This window comes from Emys orbicularis, chromosome 6, assembly GCF_028017835.1.
Source record: "Emys orbicularis isolate rEmyOrb1 chromosome 6, rEmyOrb1.hap1, whole genome shotgun sequence".
In the NCBI taxonomy this organism is placed as follows: domain Eukaryota; kingdom Metazoa; phylum Chordata; order Testudines; family Emydidae; genus Emys; species Emys orbicularis.
The window spans coordinates 20,270,753-20,291,799 of NC_088688.1; the positions used below are offsets into that span (position 1 = coordinate 20,270,753).

Here is a 21,047-nt window from a genome sequence, read left to right on the forward strand (position 1 = left end):
TGTGCTGTTGCAAGAAACCCAGGTGCAGGTTTTAAAGGTTTAAAACTCTCCATGAACAGTCGGTTGTTCAGAAATGTAGATTAATTTAGGCTTTGCTATTAGATGGAATGTATTAATCCCTGATTAGACAGGACACTCAAAACTCAGTATGTGTATTGAAGGGAGATGGTGACAGGGCGGTATCAGTGAAGTGAGTTAAGTGGCTGCTGTTGCCTCCTCACCTTTTTCAGCCAGTACCAGGACCCTGTTGCCATTAGGGTTAAATTTGTATATAATAAAGTTCTGGCCTTTTGGCCACATTTTAAATAAATGTGTTTGCCTGTTCTCATTGATTCCTGCTTCGGCAACTGTTGTGAAATCTTAAAAAATGCTATGAGTTATAAAGGGCGAAAAACAAAAGGTTTTATTTATTTTAATATTAGTAATAAAGTTTTTATTTTTTAACTCAAATTTTTGAGCAAAATCAGCAATTACTGATTTTAGGATTGGCTTGCTAGGTCGTTCCTAGGGAACAGGATTTTCAGGACACTAAAGTCGTTCTCTTAATACTTAAATTTTTTTAAAGCTTACATGGTGATGATTAAGGCTATGTTTTAGTCATGGGTATTTTTAGTAAAAGTCATGGACAGGTCACGGGCCATGAATTTTTGTTTACTGCCCATGATCTGTCCATGACATTTACTAAAAATACCAGTGAATAAAACTTGGGTGGTGGGTTGCCCGGGAGCCCCGTGGGTGCTGGGGGAGGGCGGCCTGGCTGCTTGGGGGCGGGGTGGCCAGCGGTGCCTGGCTTGAGACACCCGCTGGTGCTGGCGTGAGAGTTGGCAGGGCTGGCAGGCTCCCTACCTGGCTCCGCGCCTCCCACCCCCAGCAGCAGCAGAGTTTGGGTCTGGGAGGGGCAGGAGGTTGGGGCATGGAGCACCATGAGGCGGGCTCTGAGCAGCACTACCTGGGGGGCTCCCTGGAAGCGGCAACATCCCCCTCACTCAGCTGTTAGGCGGAGGCATGGCCAGGCAGCTCTGCGCACTGCCTCTGCCTGCAGGCATCGCCCCTGTGGCTCCCATTGGCCGCGGTTCCCTTAATTAATACTGATTTAAACACCTTATGCATTTTGTACTCAGAAGTAGAAATATGTGTATATTTGAACTAGCTTTTAAGAAATCAGATGCTAAACACAGCATCTATTAACCCTGCCTTTTTTGTTTAGTTTAGAAATGTTGCTTATTCTAAATGTGGAATTTATATTTTCTTCTTTTTAGGTGGGAAAATCCCTTTTCGTTTCAGTGTAGGGAAATAGTATTTTAAATAGATAAGCATTTAATATAAATAATAATGGGTTTAGTGGCAGTCCTGACCTAATCAATTCTAAAATCCATTTTATGGGTGCAGAGAAGACTTGAAGAGAGGTACTGGAGCTGACTTTCTTTTAAAAATGTGCAGTGAGATCTTAAACCTATTTACATAATTTTCATAAATGTTTAGAGGAATTCTCTTTCCCCAAAATTGTGTAACTTAGTCTGTCTACTTTTAAATAAGCACGTTTATAATCATGGTAGCACCTCAACTCCATGATGATTGATTAAATAGCGTCAGATCCCCCTCCTTTACTACAGTAAACCCCATGGAATTCAGGGCTAACAGCAAAACTAAGTTTAAAATTTAGCAGGATTGCTTAGCTACTTCTCTTCTCTCCTCTCTGCCATTTGTTGTTGTTGTTGTGATTGTGGTTAATTTCTGTTAACAGGTGGTAACTAATATCCAAGGCACAATATAAGCAAATGAGGGGGAACTGGATGAGGGCAAGAGGAGTTGAAGTTTTACAGCCTTTTCATGTCTAACATAAAATGTCTTTTTGATTTCTTAATTTTACAATTAGGCCTTTTTAAAAGTAAAGGGAATTGTGTATCCCTCAGACTGCAGCCACAGCTGAACCTGCAAAAGTTCCAACTCCTCTACTGGACGCTGCTGTTTCCATGGAAATGGATGTCAGAGCAGCAAAAATGGGGAGAGGGCGGGGAAAGGGGTTTTTTTTAATGACCATCTCCCAAAATGGTGATTTTTAAAGATCCTTTTCTCCAATATTTCTCCCTTTTCATAGGTGTTGTAGATTTAGGGAGGGTAATGTGACCTGACAAATCCTCACTGTATATTAGAGGCCTGCACAGTTAAGCCTTTGTCAGCTAATTAGATTAATCTTTCTAATGCCTATTTAATTTATAGGCATACACACAGAATGCATAGTTGTGAAATTTCAGGTTATGCACACAGCAGGATATATCAAAATCAAAGCATATAAGAGGTTTCCTATACCATTAAAATGCAGAAATATATCATATGTATCGTATCGGTTTCCATATGTATTTGTAAAATATCACACCTTTTTCAGAAATTTTTTTAAACAAATACTCTAAACAAAATGTGTGTGCGCCCTTCTTAGTGAGTTAGTATTTTTAAAGTGAATTTTGTGCTTGAAAGTGGAAGGCTTGTTTACCTCACATATTACTTACCGCACAGGCAACAGTAGTAGTACAGTTTTACTCCCAAAGCCCTGAAATAGTTTTTAAGGCTGATATGGAGAGACCCACTTCAAGAGGTGATAGGCTAGTAAAGTGTCTATGCTCACTGCCTCCCTAGCCTCTCTGCTGAGACTGCCAAGGGCCAACTGTGATTGATGATTTTTGTAATAGGAAATCCTGTCCATAAGAACTAGAATTGGACATTCACCTCACTTAACAAGGTCAATAAGCAGCTATCAGACAAGCTCTGACTTCTACATTTTTAGCAGGTGAGGAAAGGCAAGATTATTTTTCTTGTTTTGGAAAGGACATTTTTAAAGTTTGGTTTGATTTCAAGATCATCATGAACAAATCGCTGTTGGAAGGTGGGTTTGTGATGTGATAATGCCTCTAATCACAGAACATTAGCTTAGTTAATTTACATATTGCAATACTGTTGGTTAAAATATGGTACAAATTGTCTGAGCTTTTTCTCACATTTTAAAGAAAGGCCATATTTCACAGCTGTGGTGCCCAAACACTGAAATATAGCACTCAGACAACACAGCATGAAATAAGAGTTTCACTCTTTGGCGATGGGAGATCTGCTTTTTCTTTTCTGTGTGGCAGTCCCAGTAGAATCTATTAACATGTACTACATAAATTGGCAGTGAAGTGCAGAATTCCAGAGGCAGTTCTTATAACGCAAGGTTAAAATTAGATACATGTGCAGTAGATGTGGCATTAAGATTCTCTCTGATGTACAGCAGCCTTCTTTGTAGCTATGAGCTACCTGGACCAAATCCCATTAAAGACCGTTGAAAGATTCACATTGACTTCAGTGGAGGTTGGATCAGAGCCTGTATAAACAGATGACAAGTGAAGAAAATTACTGATTTGAAATACAGATTATATAATTCTCATAACCGTTTTGCTTCTATTCTTGCTAGTGCAACTGTGGAATTGTTATATGCAGGAGTTGCAGTGAAACAGGTGTGATCTTCTGCCAGATTTTTCATCTATGGAAATTCACATTTTTGGGTCACAACAAGAGTGGGTTAATCATTCAGGATTTTCTGCAATTTCACACCAAGTGTAAACAGGTTAAATCTGAGTCAGTCAGATCATCTTAGGGTTGCCAACTTTATACCTGCACAAAAACGAACACCCTTGCTTCACCCCCTGCCCCGCCCCTCCTCTGAGGCCCCGCCCCCACTCACTCCATCCCCCTTCCCTCTGTCGCTCTCTCTCCCCACCCTTGCTCACTCACTCATTTTCACCGGGCTGGCTCAGGGGGTTGGGGTATGGGTGAGGGTGTGGGCTCTGAGGTGGGGCTGGGGATGAGAGGTTTGGGGTACAGGAGGGTGCTCTGCACTGGGACTGAGGGGTTCAGAGGGTGGGAGGGGAATCAGGGCTGGGCCAGGGGGTTGGGGCATGGGGGGGGTGAGGGCTCCAGCTTAGTGGACTCTGGGGTGGGGCTGGAGATGAGGGGTTTGGGATGCAGAAGGGTGCTCCGAGCTGGGACCGAGGGGTTTGGAGGGCAGGAGGGGGATTAGGGCTGAGGCAGGGAGTTTAGGGTGCTGGGGGGGGGGCTGCAGGCTTCAGGCAACGCTTACCTCAGGCAGCTCCCGGAAGCAGCGGCATGTCCCCCCTCCAGCTCCTATGTGGCAGCGTGGCCAGGCGGCTCTGCGCGGTGTGCGCTGCTTTGTCTGCAGGCGCCGCCCCCGCAGCTCCCATCGGCCAATGGGAGCTGCGGAGCTGGCACTTGGAGCACAGAGCACCTTGGCTGCCCCTATGTGTAGGAGCCAGAGGGGGACATGCCGCTGCTTCCAGGAGCTGCGCAGGTAGGGAGCCTTGCCTTAGCCCCGCTGCGCTGCTGACCAGACTTCTGCCGCCAGGGTCCCTTTTCAGCCGGGTGTTCCAGTTGAAAACAGGACACTGGCAACCCTAGATCACCTGTGCTGGCTAGAATTGGAGCACTAGGGCAGAATCTCTTGGGACAAGTAAATGTAAGGGTAGGCCAAAGACTTTGAGAAGCTGTTTTCCCATCATTATGCAAAATACCCATTATCTTAATGGTATTAACTTACATAAAGTGCCTACGTGTCTGAGACAAACATTGTCAGTAAATCTTTAAAATCTACAAATTTACATTTGGAAATGCCTCTTGTCCTGAGTGCGTCTAAAAGTTCTGATAGAACTTTTGGATCATCGATTTTTTTATATCACATATTAAATCATTTACATGGACCTGATGCCCAACGTGTTATATGATACACCATTTTGTTGAGTGAAATATGCAATTTGTTAAAGTGTGATTCTACTCTGAAAAGTGACTACTATTTATTTATTTATTTATTTATTTAAAAGCATTCTGGGATTTTGTATTCCAGGGAATGTCAGATCAGAGTTACACAGTTTACAAGTAAGGTTTTTTCCCTTCACGTTGCAATGCTGTAAACTCATTGTGGAATATGAAATTAAGCCATGTTCTTTTTAGGTCACATATCACCAATTATAAAAATTCTGCAATCAGATTTTGGTTATTAATAATATTTTATATAGCAACAAAGATAGCATGATGCTGTGTAATACAGATAGAATTTGATTCCTTGCCCCACAGAGTTTACAATCTAAATCCTCAATCCTTGCCAAAGATATATGCTGTGGAACTCTGCTTGTTTAAATTCAGATTTAAAATTAGTGTTTTAGGTCTTGAGACATTATTTGGGGTTCTCTGCTGCCCAGACTCCAAATGAGCAACCTCAAAAGCCCATATATGTTCTGACTCTGTGAGAATATAGCAGGTGTTCATGCAACACTGAGCTTCCCAATAATATAGTATCTAGTCAACTCCTTGCACCATCCTGCAATAGAAGAATCTGTTGTACCCATTGCATCTTTTAAAAAGCCCAGCTGATGTTTATAGATAAAATGTTCATTTTTCTCTTTGCAAAATAGTTTAATTGTGCTTGAATTTGCCAGTCCAAATGCTTCAATGATCTTTCTTCCTATTTAAAAAAAAAAAGTTTGCTTATACAGCCTAGTACTTATGTAACCGTCAAATAATAGAGCATTATGTATGTGTAATGCAAAAGGAAAAATTTAGGCCCTGATCCAGCAAAGCATTTAGTTGTATACATAACTTTAACCATATAATTACTCCAGTGAAGTCAATGGGAGTACCTTAGTGCTTAAAGTTCTGCACATTCTGAAGTGCTTTGAAATAAAAATCTGTTTCCTTATGAAGTCTATAATCTAGCAAACTCCCAAGAAGCTACTATTACAGAGTGAAAAGAACTTATAAAATTACAAAAAATATTCATAATGGTGATTCCTATGAGATAAATTTAAACTAATTAATCTTCTTACTCTGTTTGACATCAAGAAAAATAAAGTTCTGACACAAACTTTATAGCTGTAACTTCAGAAGTCTAATCTTAGATTTTTCATGGTTGTACTTTTTCCTGTTTTCTTATTCTACAAAGTTAAATACATTCTATTTTTGAAGTTATGGTCATTTAAAGCAATCACCTACTTATACACAGTCCATTTGACTCAAGTTGAGAAAAAGATATTAACTGTAATTGGAATAATTGTATTGAAAATTATTTGTTTCTACATTTCAGATATCTGTAGTTTAAGTTTACAATACTTTCTTTCTTTAAATAAGCAATGTCACTTAATGCAAGTTAAATAAAACATGTTGAACATAAAATAATCTAATATTTTGATTTGTTATATTGTACACAGAAACGTGTAATTTTACCTACTTATGCAAAATTTTAAAAGCTTAGCTCATAAATTTAATTCTTTTACTAGTCTTTGGTTGCACTTTGATAAATAAATAGATCATCTAAGATTCAGTAGGCCAATTGCAGCATAATAATAGCTATTCAGAGGCAATTAAACTGCTTTTTTCATGCCGGCATGTGAGCGCGCCCTTTCACAACCTTCAACTTGATTCGCGGTGATTCAAAATTAACTTAAAAGTCTTGTTTGCTGACAGCTTAAAGCTTAATTGACTGAAAGCCAAATAGAGTGTGTTCTGTATTCAGCACTAGGGCTATTGATAAAGCCATGTGTAAATTGCGCATGTTGAAAGACACCGATTGGGCCCCCTGTTCTCGTATTAGCCCACAACTTAGCATTGCTGCACAGTCAGAATTGCTTTGTCAAGCCTTTTATCACATCAGGTTAACTCTCTCTGGAGTTCCTCCAGCAGCTGCAGTCTAGTATTGAGCTTCTGCAATACAGTAGGGCCTGTTATAATTTTGATGCTGATTTGTGCTTTCGTTGTTGATGGCATTCTTTTGCTTTTACTTATAAATAAATGTATTGGTAACGTCTAAAATGATACGTTCTTCTGCATTTTTCTGAGTAAGGATGTATATACTCGTTTCTCATAATTAATACGAATACACAGCTTTAAACCAGAAAGTGAAAAGCATATCCTATTGATTATACTGTTTGAAAGTGAAACCTAATTGGAGATTCAATGCTTTGTAATCATAATAAAATATACATGCATGTTAAAGAATATTGCGTTAAAGAATCAAGAAATTGCTAAAAATGTACCTATTACTACTTGTGAATCTTAAAATATTTGTGCTGACATACTAGCCAATAATATTTAACTTTACATGTAAAGCTCTTCTTTGTTTTTTCTGAGTCAGTCAGTATTTCCCCATAAAATATTCCATGCTTTAATATAACAGGTTAAATAATACAGAAATGTATAGTCGCATGTAATAGTCATATGTTTATATTAATAAAAATATGTATGCATAATAGACCACAAAATTTGCTTGGGTATTTACATTACATGTTTGCACGCGGAAAATAAATTCCAGGCCCTTCCCTCTATTTGTTACATACCCAGTTTACTCCCACTGATATCACTGGGAATTTTGGTGTTCAAGGAATATAGAATCAGCTTTAAGAAAAGGCTGAGAATCTATCACTAAATATAACTGCTGTTTATTACTTTTGAGAAACTAGGTGGGTTGAACTATAGCTACATATACAACTCTGAATGTCCCTTTCTTTTATTAATTTGCCAGTCCATACTGTTAAATGATTCTAAATATATTTCTGCCTTGCTTCCCCGTGGTGGTATTCACCTTTCCCTTTTTATGTCACAACTTTGGCACCCAATTTTTACTTTATAATTTTACCATTTAAGTTTTCATTTGCGTAGAGGTAAAAATTTTCTTAAAATTAATTTACAGATACTGTGATGAGACCCCCCCCTAAAAAATAAATACATCCTATTATTTGTGTGTAGTAATGGTTGGATCATTTCACTGTCAAAATGATTTAATTAAGCATTTTAAGTTACTTAATGGAAATATAGTCAAACAAGCCATGGAGAAATGTATTTTAATCATACTAAAACTGGGATTTTTAAAAAAATAAAATATTTTAAAAAACATTTTTATGAAGCTGGATGTGTCAAAATTATATGATGTTTGCAGTGTTGTTGTAGCTGTGTTGGTCCCAGGATAGTAGAGAGACACCCACCTTGTCTCTAAAATTGTATAATGACATTTGAAAGTATTCATTCTGCTGTTAACTTTTAACAGTTTTGCTTACAGGAAAAATGAATTTTAGTTTCTAAAAAACATAGAACTTAGAATCTGATATTGCTGTATCTCTTATTGATTTCCTGGCAGATCATGGCTATCTAATTTTAGCTGCCTTCTCATTGATTTCTAGTAAGAACCTGATCTATTCATAAAGAATCAGGATAGGTTGCAACTCATTTTCAAAATGACTATAATTTAAAATAGTTTTACTCTTACATTCCTTTTCAAGAAAGTAGTAATCATGTTTCAGTAAAACCACTATAAATCTGAATTTTACATTTGGATGTTTTACCTGTGTCCAGAGAGATTTGATATTCAAGAATGAATTGCTTTTATTGATCAGGTGATGAAGTTTGGGTTTTTTTTGTTTTGTTTTGGTTTTGTTTTGGTTTTTTTAAATTATTTTTAACAACAATTAATCTAACATATCTTTAAAAGCATTTGGGAAAACATTTTTATTTTTTATTGTCTAGCTATTAACTACATGCAAACTAACTACTCTCTTTTCAGACACAAAACTTGCTGACAAGTGACCTTTAACTATTATTTTGTAATATTTCGTTTCCTTGTTAAAGTTGTAGGTATTGGTATTTCTAGCTGTGTTTTTAATGTAACCAGAACTGATGCATTGGCAAGAAAAAATATTATGAAATTCTAGTATCAATGTAGTATACCTCATGATTCATTTTTCAATATTCATATCAATTTAAATACTGTCACATTGTAAGAATATAATTTTATTAATCTACTAATTCAAAAAGAAAACAGGAGAATTATTCTAGGTTTGGTTACTCAGATATTTAACTCTGCCATTTGTTGTTTAATGTATGTTTAAATATACTATTAGCTCTAAGACGCAAGATATTGTTTAATTATTGTTATTTGTTAATCTTATAACTTATAGAAAATTCATTTATATATATCTAGGTAGATATTTTTATTTTCTATAGTATATTGCCATTCACTAGACTGTTATTCTGTACTGTAGCATTCTTTTTATGACTGAATATTTCACTCTATTGAATTTGAAGGAGCATAAAATGGATGAAGATGATTCTCTTTCTCACAGAGCGTAGACCAGTGAAAACTTGTCCTAGACAAAATGGATTCTTTACAGTTTACATTGGGAGAGTAGGCCAGATTTCTTTTTCACTTTAATAGAAACAAAATAGAATTTCCTTTTCTTTACAGTAGAGCCTCATACTCAGAATATCCCAGTTCTGTGAGGCATATATTTTATGTATGTTATTCTATTTCTAATATTATTTTTATTGTTATGCAATTCTATGAGGGTTAAGATTTTATGTATGTTATTTGTACATTTATGCAGATGATATTGATGAAATAAGCTATAGATTTCTAACATATTACAGCACAATACCGAGAAACCTATGGAATTTTAAATGCTGCATACAGATGCACGATTTTATCTAGTAACTGAAATTACAAGATCATCATACAGTAAATATTTGTATAATTTATTAATCTTTATAATTTATAAATGTATAGTAAAATAAACAAATGGCAGCATAATAAATACAATACACAGGCACACTTAAAATTAATTCTCAACTCATTAAATAAATATTACATTATACGGCTTTTAACAGAATTATATTAAACTAATGTAATGATCACTTAGTCAAACTTACCAATGAGAGAGAGACACACATTGCAAGGCATAATAATTAATTTGTGGTCTTGGATTTTAAAAATGAATAGGGAATTTCCAACACACATACTTTCCAAATAAATTGTTGGTGAGCAAAGAAAGGGTTAATTTAACTGGAAAGAAAACAATCAACTGTATATTTGTACATACCAAAAAGGAAACATTACTGCTTAACATGCTATTCTGAATTAAATAAATATTTAACTTTTGATCCTTGTTTGCTGTATCTTGTTAGGGATAGCCAGTGCCCGACAGTAACAACCTCAGTATTTTGCAGTTAAAGGTGAAATTAGTTTGTTGTGATTAGTATAGTGCATCCTCATTATAATTCAACAATTAAAGTCCAAGTCCGTGTTACCTGTAACAAAACAGGCAACAGAGTGAATCTCAATAGAAATCCATGGATAGATTAGTACAGTTATTAAAATCTCATCTGTCACTGGTCTAAATCTGAAGATTGAGGCAAACTGAGGTTAGGAAATGTTGAGAATCACTGACAATGTGCAATAAGATATGAAACAGTTTCAGTAAACCGTAAATATAAGATTACAAATAGTATTCTATTTTACAAGACAATATACAAATCATTTAATCTTCATGGATACCGGGAAGCTATGAATATATTGTGCATTCAGTGAAACCATGCTATTCCAACGTATGTTGTAACAAGGCCATAAGTTGTTAAAGAGAATGGTATAAACATCACTAAGTGCTAATGAGTACTTGGTAGTCTATAGTAATACTTTAGTGAATGCTGAACAAGTTTAGATGTTAAGCTTTTTAGGAAGAATGAATGATGGCTAATGATTATTTAATGACAGATCCCTGGACTGAAAGGCACTTAGGACTCAAAGTGTACTGCAAAGCCTATTTCTCAAAGCTTCAGACAGGTTTATTTGGTCTCACCTTGAATAAAACATTGTTGTATTGGTTTCATTGGTGTGGATTTAAACACATTATCAGCTTAGAATAGCAGCAGCTATGCTGCAGCAAATCAGTGTCTTAATCCTTATGGTTGCTGTTAGCTACTCTTAAATGTTTTGGTTACAGACTTATGAAATTGCTAACAGATGTAAACTTGAATATTTCAGTATTAACTCGTGAATAAAGACATTGAATTTTGCAATCACCTATTTCAAGGAGTCTGTAATGAATAAGATGAAATGAACTCACTAGAATCATAAGGATTTACAGATGGGTTCTAATCCCATACTAAGATTTCCGATCATACTTTGTATTCGTGGATGTCTATGCTGTTAGAGACAAAGCCCTTCAAATTAGAACTTTAAACTAAGGTACCTTCTGCTCATTTCTGGGGCTTTCTTGGTGGATGTAAATGATTGCATGATTGTTTTTGGAAAGAATATACTCTAGTATTCTGGTCAGTATTTCACTTTACCATAAGAGGTTTTAACATTCTGTGCTATGTTTGAGATGCTTCATTATGTAGTCACTATATAACTGGTGTCCAAATCATGGGCACCTGAAAAAGGCAAGTCATGCTGTTTAAAAAAATTCTGTTGTAAATGTTACAAAAATATTCTGTGTATTATTAATATAAATGGCTATTCTTGTTAACCCATAGAATGTTTCCTGCAAAAGAAAGATATTGCAATTTTCTTTACGTTTTAAATGTTTAAATATAAAAGAACTGTACATGATTTGAAATGAAAATTAAATAGAAAAAATCTTGACTTTTACAATATTATAGTATATTTGTAATATATTATAATATTGCCACTCCATTACTCTTCCTTTTGGGGAAAAATATGCCACTGCCCTGATCTCATAACTAATGTTTCATAAACTGAATTTTTAAATGGTGTTTTGAGTGCTCTCAAGCTATCTAAATATGCAAATCTCCTTTCTAGAAATTGTACACTTTACCAACTGCAGAAAAGTTTGGTAAAATCTGCAGTAAGATATTTTTCTTTAAAAACCTGAAATTTTGCTTTTTTTCTTATTTCTACGTGGCCGTGTGTAATATTTTAGTAGCCCCATCTATATATAAAACAAAGAGAATCATTAAAAACACTAATTAGATTTTTAAATTGAAGTGCTTGTACTTCTGCTGGGCAAGTTTTATATGAAATGCACAAAATTCTAGAAGGTGTGCCACAGGAGTCCAGCACATTGTAAATGACTACATGGTAAACTACTCTTTCACTCTTACTACCTACTGACCTTAATTATTATCTCAATTATATGAATAATTAAAAGACTGTTTAATAGCCAGACTGGTAGCCTTGTAGTTAGTGCATTAAACTACTGCATGAGACCCATGTTTAATTCACAGGCTTGATCCCCAGGCCAGCCTAATATGGGGGGAGGGGGGGGCTATGAAAGTATCAGATTAAGGTGTTTCTGAGGCGGGAGCACCTCATATTGACCCCAGTTTTACAAGGACTGGCATTGATTTTCTCTAGTGAGAATCCAATCCAGTCTCTTAATGCTGGGGAAAGAAAGAATAAAGAAGTCCATTGATTGGCAGTAGAGGAGGAGAGTTTTCCATTGAGGATCAAGGAAAAAAATAGTAGTTTATCCATTTAAACCTTTAACCTTTTATCATGCAGCATAAGCTTTTGAATGTGCTGTCAGGACATGACAGATAGGTGCACCCACATAAGACGTATGTTTACTACAGGTAGCCATTAAATGTTTAACAGTGCTAATATATATTAACATTGTTGGGCTTCAGAGTTAACAGTCACTGAGAAGTTCCTCCCTCTTTTGTTGTTTGTTGTCAGGCTTCTAGATTCAAGATAACACTGTATTGGTTTGCATTCTAAAGGTTATGGTGACAATCAAGCTACGAACTAATTTAAAACAAAATTAGAAATCAAAAAAGTAATCATCATAGTAAGTTGTATAGAAAACCAGTTCTGGGGACATCTCTGTGGATGCACTAATGGTCTCATTCTTCTCTCACTTGCACTGGTGTAAATATCAGTAAATCCATGGAAGTCCACATAATTACCCCAAGGTAAAATAGTTGTAGGTAAGAGGAAATTCCTAACTCATCAGTATATGTTGGAATTTCCATCTCCATACTGGTTTTTGCCCTATTTAACAGGTATTTGTTGTGTGCTCAGCCAAATAGAAAGCTGAAAGAGGAGAGGAATAGGTTGTAAGGAGCAAACTATACATATTTGTTTCTTCCCCCACCCCCTTCCTCTATGCCCTCTCCCCCCAAAAGTTGAATGCATAAGTTAAAGTTGCATAAAGGCAGCTTAACTTTCATATCCAGCACTTACTCAGCAGATCAACACACTGGGTTTCACGGACCTTGGCAGTGTTACAAGGATGATATTTTCACATGACTGAATGTTTTTACTATTTTTCCAGCGTTCAGTATTTGAGGTTTCTTGTTGAGAGATTTTTGTTTAGCATTAAGCATGTACATCTTCTGTTTGCATCTATTCTTTCTTTTTAAAAACCTTGCTCTGTTCTCTAATGACACTGCAAGTAGCATATAAATGTGGTAAGGGAATTTTGAGAACTTGTTCCATACATGTGTTTGGGGGTAAAAGTTGTAAGTGGGAAGAAGTCACTGAATATCCTTGCCCCATTTCCTTAGAATGACCTTTTGCAAAATATGTGAAGTGACACTTTTCAAGCATTTAAAGAGCCAGAATCTGAATTAATATGCATAGAACCTCATTTCTCAATTGTAGCAGTTCTTTGGTGTCAGAATTCTGTCTCGCGGTGAAGCTGTACTGTAAATTAATATGGCTTTTTGTTAAAGCTATGCCATACTTTACATTCACATTGCACCACGTTATTAGTTATAATTCCACCAAGAGGTTGGTGTACAACAAGAAAGATTCATTTAAATGGGAGGCTTAAACAGAGTTTATAGGACCAAATTTATCCCTGGTGAAACTCCATTGAGGCTCTACAACTAAGATCAATAGACAATTGTAATATAAATGTAAAGGACTTTAAAAAGTAGAAGTTTATCTCCATAATTAGGATAGTGGTGGTGTAGAATCCATAACAACTCTTAGGAGAAAGTGACACCTAAGAAAATGTGACAACGTATTTATTCTGACATCCATATGTAAGTGACCCATATTACTTAGGACTTATGTAAGTATTGAGCGAATGATGTAAAATCTTGTGACAACAATGGTGTTGATTCTTTTAAAGTTTGAGCTAGTTTGGATTTCTAATTAGGCAATCTGGACATGATTCGTTTAGAAAAGAAATACACAGGATATTCAGGCCCAGCATTAGAAAACTTGAGCTGGTTAATAGGGCAGCTCACCTTTATTATATACAATTACTAAACATGGGCAGGACATTTATAGTCCAGCAGGGGTCATGATACACATCTATAATCTTCTCCAGTTCAAAAATAAACAACACTCCAAAATATCACAGGGTGGGTTTGTGGAGGAATTTTGTCTGTTCCGTCAGTGGAAGAAAATTGCCTACATAATGAATAGCTAAATTTTCAGGCCCTCCGAATATTTGTACATAGTAGCAAGGGCTACTTTATTCATTTCATCAATGAAAGAAGGAACCATAACTCTCTGGAGGGTAAATCAAGTGAATTATATTGTCTCTCTTCCCACTTGTGGCAAATATTCTGCTACCTCCCATTCTGAGTATTGTTTTATACTATTATTTTTCAGTTCTGGTTTATTTGAGACATTATTAACTCTTCATAAGGTTTGAGAAGCATTGAAATATTGTAGACATTATTATTTTCTTCTATTGTGTATTGTCTTAGGAGCTAACTACCTGGGAAAAGTTGTAAGTTGGCATTTGGCTTTCTGTTAAATGTTCTGATCAATTTAAAGTGCTAGTTGTGTGCATATGATTTGCTAAATTTTTAAATGCAGTTAACTTTAATTTATTTGCAATATAAATAGGACAATAAAGGTTATCTGCAGTGAGTTACACTTTTAAGAGCTTGTTACGAATGTATTGGGTTAATGTATATGTTGTGAGAAAATTGTTTTGCTTTGTCTGAGGAAGAATTATTTAAATTACCCAGCTTTAATTTTTGTGTAAATGTTTTGTGTAGGGGCTTGAAAATAACCTTTTTGTATGGTTATTTTCCAGTTGTTGTCAACGTTAAACTGCAATTATAGAATTTATTTTCATCTCACATTAATGTAAACAAATCCCATATCTTCATTGTAGTTATTAGATATTCGGTTTATAAAACTTCCTATCTTTTGAAAACTGTCTCCAAAATTTCAAATCCACAAAATGTGTCATTGGTTGTTGCTATTAATCTCTGCTTTTGCCACATTGTGCTGTATATGCTTTTCTTAACAGAAAAGAGGGTAAAAGATGGGGAGAGCATGATAATGGCAAACAAGGAGGATATTTTTATTTGTTTTGAGTGAAATACTCTTGAATGAAACATACGTGCCCTGAGAATATTCTCACTGAAAGTCGTTCTCTATGGGCAGTGCTTTCCAAATCTAAATTACTGCGTTCAGTGTTTAATGGTAGGTGCTATAGAAGTTGCTGAGATAGATACAGGAATTGAAAGTAGCGTTTGTTTTTTGGGTAAGGTGCTGGATTGAGATTTGGGTTCTAGGCATGGTTCTCCCCTTACTACTATGATCTTGGGCAAGTCACTTAATCATGCTGTGCCTCAAATCTCCATCTGCAATGAATTTGCGTGTCATCGTTGCGCAGGGACCATTATAATCTTCTCTGTATCATTCCAATTCTAGTATATGTGCTGCCAAAGCATGAGTAATATAGTTCTTTTCTCCCACCCTTTGTCTTTCCTGTCTATTTAAACGTTGATCATGTAATGGGTTCTCCACTGGCAGACCCCCTGCACCCACACAGTGCCCCATTTGTTTAATTAATTTGCTGTGTTGACCAAATTCGTTAAAACTGTTTATTTCTTGTTTTGTTTGATAGAAAGTATTGTATATGTGCATTATACATAATCACGCTTGAAATGTCTCTCAAAAATGACAAGGTATGCCGTGGAAAGCAGAGGCTGAAAGCTTGATGTTTGTTAGTTTTCTCCATTGAGGAATATTATGATATAGATGTTTATGGATAATGATTACATCTTATTGATTACATTCACATGTGTAGCATTCTACATAAATGGCTAAAATATGCAAGTTTATAGTCCACCGTATCTTTATATAACAGCTTTGTATAGACTCGTAGCACTTGATAGGGGCACAGCTGGAAAACATCCTGGGTGGACTCAAACCAAAAGAGGCATCCACCCTGTGATCAGAATCCACTACATTAGCAACATATGTTCTTGTGGTTTATCCTTACATTGTCCTGGCATCTACTTCTCTGAGATTTTAATACCTAATACAATAACAGAGTACCATCAATATGTTCCTAATAGCAGATATAAAGTATCTGGTAGTAGTCCATCTCTCATAAAACTGCCTTTAGCCTTAATTCAAATTAATTGATTCCTATTCCAGTTAAACCTGAAGAACTTAATATGTCTTTTAATCCTTTTATTGTAAGCTAAGATAAAATTAATTTTACCCTAGAACTCTGCAAAGCCAATTAACATGATCTTTAGAGTTATTTAGTAAAGTGCTTCAAACTGTTAAATTTATCCTGACCTCGTGGTTGCACTCTGACTGCTTTTTAAATGAAGTAATCAATATCTCACAGCCCTTTAAACAGTTTAAACTTCTCAAATATTTTACTCATATTTTTATTTAAACAGTTCAGAAAAATATTTACTCATATTAAGGTATCTGTAGAGACAATGGTTAACTACTGGCTTTGTTTTAGTATTAAAGAGATTTTATGCTTTGAAATATATTTTAATATGTGTGTTCATTTTGCTAAATCTGAGCAAATGAAGAAATCTGTCACTTCTATTTGTGTGTAATACAGAAAGTGTGTTATCTATATGGTTTAAAATGTAGAACATTTTCTCCTTTCACCGGTGTAGCTTCTTTTTTCCACATAAAGCTATTTGAGGTTATTAATTTTCTTACTGTGATAGGGTGATCAACCGTCCTGTCAAGAAAATGGATCTCTGTGTCACCCTTTAGCATGATTAAATGGAGGCACGTCGCTGTGAGAAAATACCAAATTTTCATGAGACAAATGCAACTGTAGAAAGGACTATTTTTATAGACATTTCATTTTAAAATCTCCCATTTGGCTGTCAGTTTATTTGTAGGCAATCATTACAATTAATTGTGTGTTCCTACTAATAATTCAAAGAAAGTAAGGGCAAAAACAAGTGCTCACTCAGATTTTTTTCCCTTTGAAGGAGGAAAAAAATACAGTGATGAGAGAGAAGGAGCAATTTATGTTGGTACAATGAGTTGCTAATGAGACTGTCAGAACTACATTACCTTCACCCTGTTTTGGTCACAGCATTTACTGCTTTGTTAACAAAGAGTCAGATTCTTACAATCTAGAGACTCTTGAGAAGTACAGTTGTAAGAATTGCTGAGATTTAAACTCCTATATGCTTAATATACAGACCATGAGTGGCAGTGTCAGCCAGTGAATTTTCATCTATAAATTGTGAGATAAATGCATAATAGCCTACTTTTTAGAATATAATTAAAATATCTGGCAATAGGGCGATTGATAGTTTAACTTTAACTTCAGAATTCTGGCATTATGGGACACGCACCTGTTAATGGGTTACTTGTTAGTTTAGGGGTGAAATTTGACAGATTTATTGGACATCGCTTATGATTTTAAGGATATTGTTTTAAAATACATCCTTTACGATACAATAAAGGGTTAATTCAATATTATTGTAATCAAACAGAAGGAAGAACAACAAGGTGGGGGCAGGAATTCACCAAGTGCCTCTGTTGTTTAATTTCCTACTGGAAGCAGCACATGTGTTTTTTCTTTCTTTCTTTTCTTTTCTTTAAGCAGTGGCCATTGCAGAGGCTGTGCGGCTGGGGTCAATGCCTTGCCTATTGATCAGTATCCCTGCAGTCCCCTGCTCCAGCATCTGCTTCATTGGCTTCTTTCAGTGCCTGCTTCAGTACATTAGAATAGAAATCCATAACCAGAGCTGTGCTCATCCAAGCAGGGGAAGAAACTAAATTAAATGGTATAAAACAATCTTGGATCAGGAGTTTGTGCCAATTCATCTTGATCTAAGATGTCACACCGGGCTCTCTGTCTGAGCACCTGGGCTAGAGGCGGCCATAGTGAAAATAGATGGAGCCGCGATCATTCATTTGTCAGCTAAGGAGCTCGGCAGCGGTTAGCAATTCCCTTCTGCAGAGGTCAGCTGACAGAACAATCAGTGCAACTGCAGAATAGAGCTTTCCTTTGAACTATTGTTATGGAGCATGCTTCTTGCTGGGGCTGGGGGAGGGGAGCATGGTTTGCTTCATGTTCCAAGTATGCTATATAAAACACATAAAAGGATAATATATTTATATATCGAAATCTCAGGTACCATTTGTGTGTTGTCTATCTTAATTATGTATATGTGAAATAAGTTATAAAAAATTAAAATGTTTAAGTATCACTTTGTTTATAGTCGATTTTCATCCTTCTTTCTGGGAAGGCAGTGACTATTGATTTTTTTCCCCCCTTAGCATTGTTAAGGTTTTAGAGCCTTACCCACCCCACCCCACCCCACCCCTTTGGTTGGCATATCACCATCATAGCCACAGCATCACCTGAATTGGGACTATATTCTAATAGGGATGCTTATACTTGTATTATTTTTTAAGTAATATTTACTTTTCTATCAGTACAGTAGTATGAAATTCACTAGAAAAGCTAGACATATATAGTAGACCCTCACTAATTCACACTTCATTATTCAAACCCAGTATTTTCTCACAGTATACCAGGTGGTCTCTTCCAACTTCTCAACAAAGATTTAATCGCAGAGTGCTGTGGGAGCTAAGACTTCATTACTTTTGCAAGATATATGCCAGTGAAATTGGTGGTGTAGTATGAGTTATTATTATAAGTGTATCTGAACTATAGTTGTCAAAATATATGAAGAAGGTACATTTTATGATGAAGTATCTTTGGGGGGATGTTAATTGTGGTTGTGCGGGTACTCACTAAATCACCAAATTTGGTAATCTGCAGTACTTGAGGGAAATAAAAAGGTTGTGTGTGATATATTGGATTATTAATAACTATATTTGAAACTTTGCAATGAGACTTTTCCCCTCGTTTTAGCAAGCACATTAGTTAGTATACTGTAATTAGCATCATGAGATCGAAAATAATTTGCACAATGCCATGTACTGTTGCGGTGGGTTAAAAGTAATCATCAAAAAAGAAGAGGATGGTCACTTAAATAACAGGCAGCTTTTTATAACATGAAAAATATATGTATTTTAAAAAGTCTATTTCCTAGACTATTTCTGTGAAGATAACCTGTTTGTCTTAAATCAGATTAATACTGATGTAAATAAGAATCAAGATCACAATTCACCTTCCAGAAAATACTGATTTAATAACTGCAGAATCCTAGAAGTCTTTCACTCTTTTTCAATGAACAAATTTGGAGGAACTATGAAATTAAAACAGCTTTTCCTATAAGAACATGCTACTTTTCTGTAGGTGGCACTGAAGACTGAGGAAGGGGAAAGTAGTACTTAATTTTTTAGCCCGGACTGGGGACTCTGAGAGACAAAATGGAACCAGGACCAATCATCTAAAAATTGTCTGGCTCCACATTTTCCTGTAGGGGGAAGTAAGCATAGCAAACAAGTGCCTTGAGATTGAAAAGAGACCAGTTTTGTCCTCCCATTTGACCCTTGATATGTATTTGATGTTTTCTGACAACTCTCAATAACATTTTCCCAGCAGTATATGTTCAAGTAGCTGAAAAGTAGTTTTGTTATAAATATGAAAAATTCTCATAAATGTGTAAAATTTGATTGGGATGGCCTTCCACGTCTAATATTGCTGACCAGTCATCCTAATGCCCTTTATTTTACATTGCAGGTTGTCTGTCTGGTCTCCCACAAATGAAAAAAATATCTACATCTTATGAAGAGAGACGGAAGCAAGCCACTGCTATTGTCTTGCTAGGAGTGATTGGAGCAGAATTTGGAGCTGAAATTGAACCTCCAAAACTGTTGACGAGGCCACGCAGTTCCAGTCAAATTCCTGAGGGATTTGGTTTAACTAGTGGTGGATCAAACTATTCCTTGGCAAGACATACTTGTAAGTATTCTATGTTGTGTCCTCCATTGCTCTTTTAACCACATCATAACTATTCAGTGGGTTTTATTTCAATACTCCTTGTCCACTAATAATCTCATTTTCATAGAGTAAGGAAAAGGAACCAATTTTGAGCACTTAGCTTCTTATTAGTATGTTGACTATCAGGAAATTATTTCTGAAATATGTAGCTGAGCAATATATGAAGTTTATGAATAGATGGTGGGATTTTCAAAAACACCTGAGGGAGTTAAGTTCCTCTCCCATTAAAGTCAATTGAATTCTTTCAAGGTTGGACTTGTAATGGGAATTGGTTGCCTAACGTGCTTTTGAAAATTCCCTTACGTTCTTTTGAAAATTCCACCGATCTGGATAGTGTAGATTTATAAGCACCCAAGAGTGCATGTGTGCATACCACTGCTTCTGCTTTCCTCTCAAAAATACCTATATGGCCTAATGGGAAAAGTACTAGATTAGGAACCAGGAGACCATGAGTTCTGGTCCCATCGCTTCCACTGAATGGCCTTAATTCTCAGTACTTCACAACTCTTTCTGAGTAAGGGCTGGCAAGTATAATTTACTTCCTTCCCTGATACTTTATGAACGAGGATCAGTTAAGTCACCCAGGATCCTGTCTGGCAGAGCTGAAATAGAATTTAAGTCTCTGATATGATAGAACAAAGAGTTTGACAAGGTTACTGAAAATGTGATGGCTTCTAAGGTCCAATAAGATCTGTGCTGTTACAGCATATAGAACCTTCATAGTTGGGTTCAGAACAGGACATGGCCCTGCTGGTGCTGATGGACCTATCCTGACTGTGGACAGGAAACAAGCTTCCATGTTTATATTGCTGTCTTCAGCTGTCTGTGCCAGTGAATGATCATTTGATGCTAACACTCATGAGAACCTAATAGGAGCAAATGTACATTGGGTGCATTCACTTATCTTGGACAGGTTTTGAGGGCTGTGGTACCTCTGACAGAAACCTTATCATGTGAAGTCCAGAACAGCTTAATATTCTCACTCCTCTTCAACATCTTCATTGGACTACTCATATAGATCATGAGGCACCATGGTACCACCAGCATGTGGATAATAAGAATAATTTATAATAATTATAATTAATAGAGCATGAAAATATATCTCTTCACTGC

The 21,047-nt window shown here is 36.1% G+C and overlaps 1 protein-coding gene and 1 non-coding gene across 3 annotated transcripts in view; one reads left to right on the top strand and one right to left on the bottom strand.

Moving 5' to 3' along the window:
• Positions 1-21,047, top strand: part of WDR7 (WD repeat domain 7) — a 329,543-nt gene that overhangs the window by 176,714 nt on the left and 131,782 nt on the right. For both annotated transcript variants that reach the window (XM_065406020.1, XM_065406019.1), the window contains one exon: positions 19,674-19,895. In XM_065406020.1, the coding sequence (XP_065262092.1) occupies positions 19,674-19,895 (222 nt within the window). The remainder of the gene's footprint in view (positions 1-19,673; positions 19,896-21,047) is intronic.
• On the bottom strand, positions 15,370-15,471 carry LOC135880726 (U6 spliceosomal RNA). Its single transcript, XR_010561503.1, has one exon. It is a non-coding gene; the product is annotated as a U6 spliceosomal RNA (small nuclear RNA).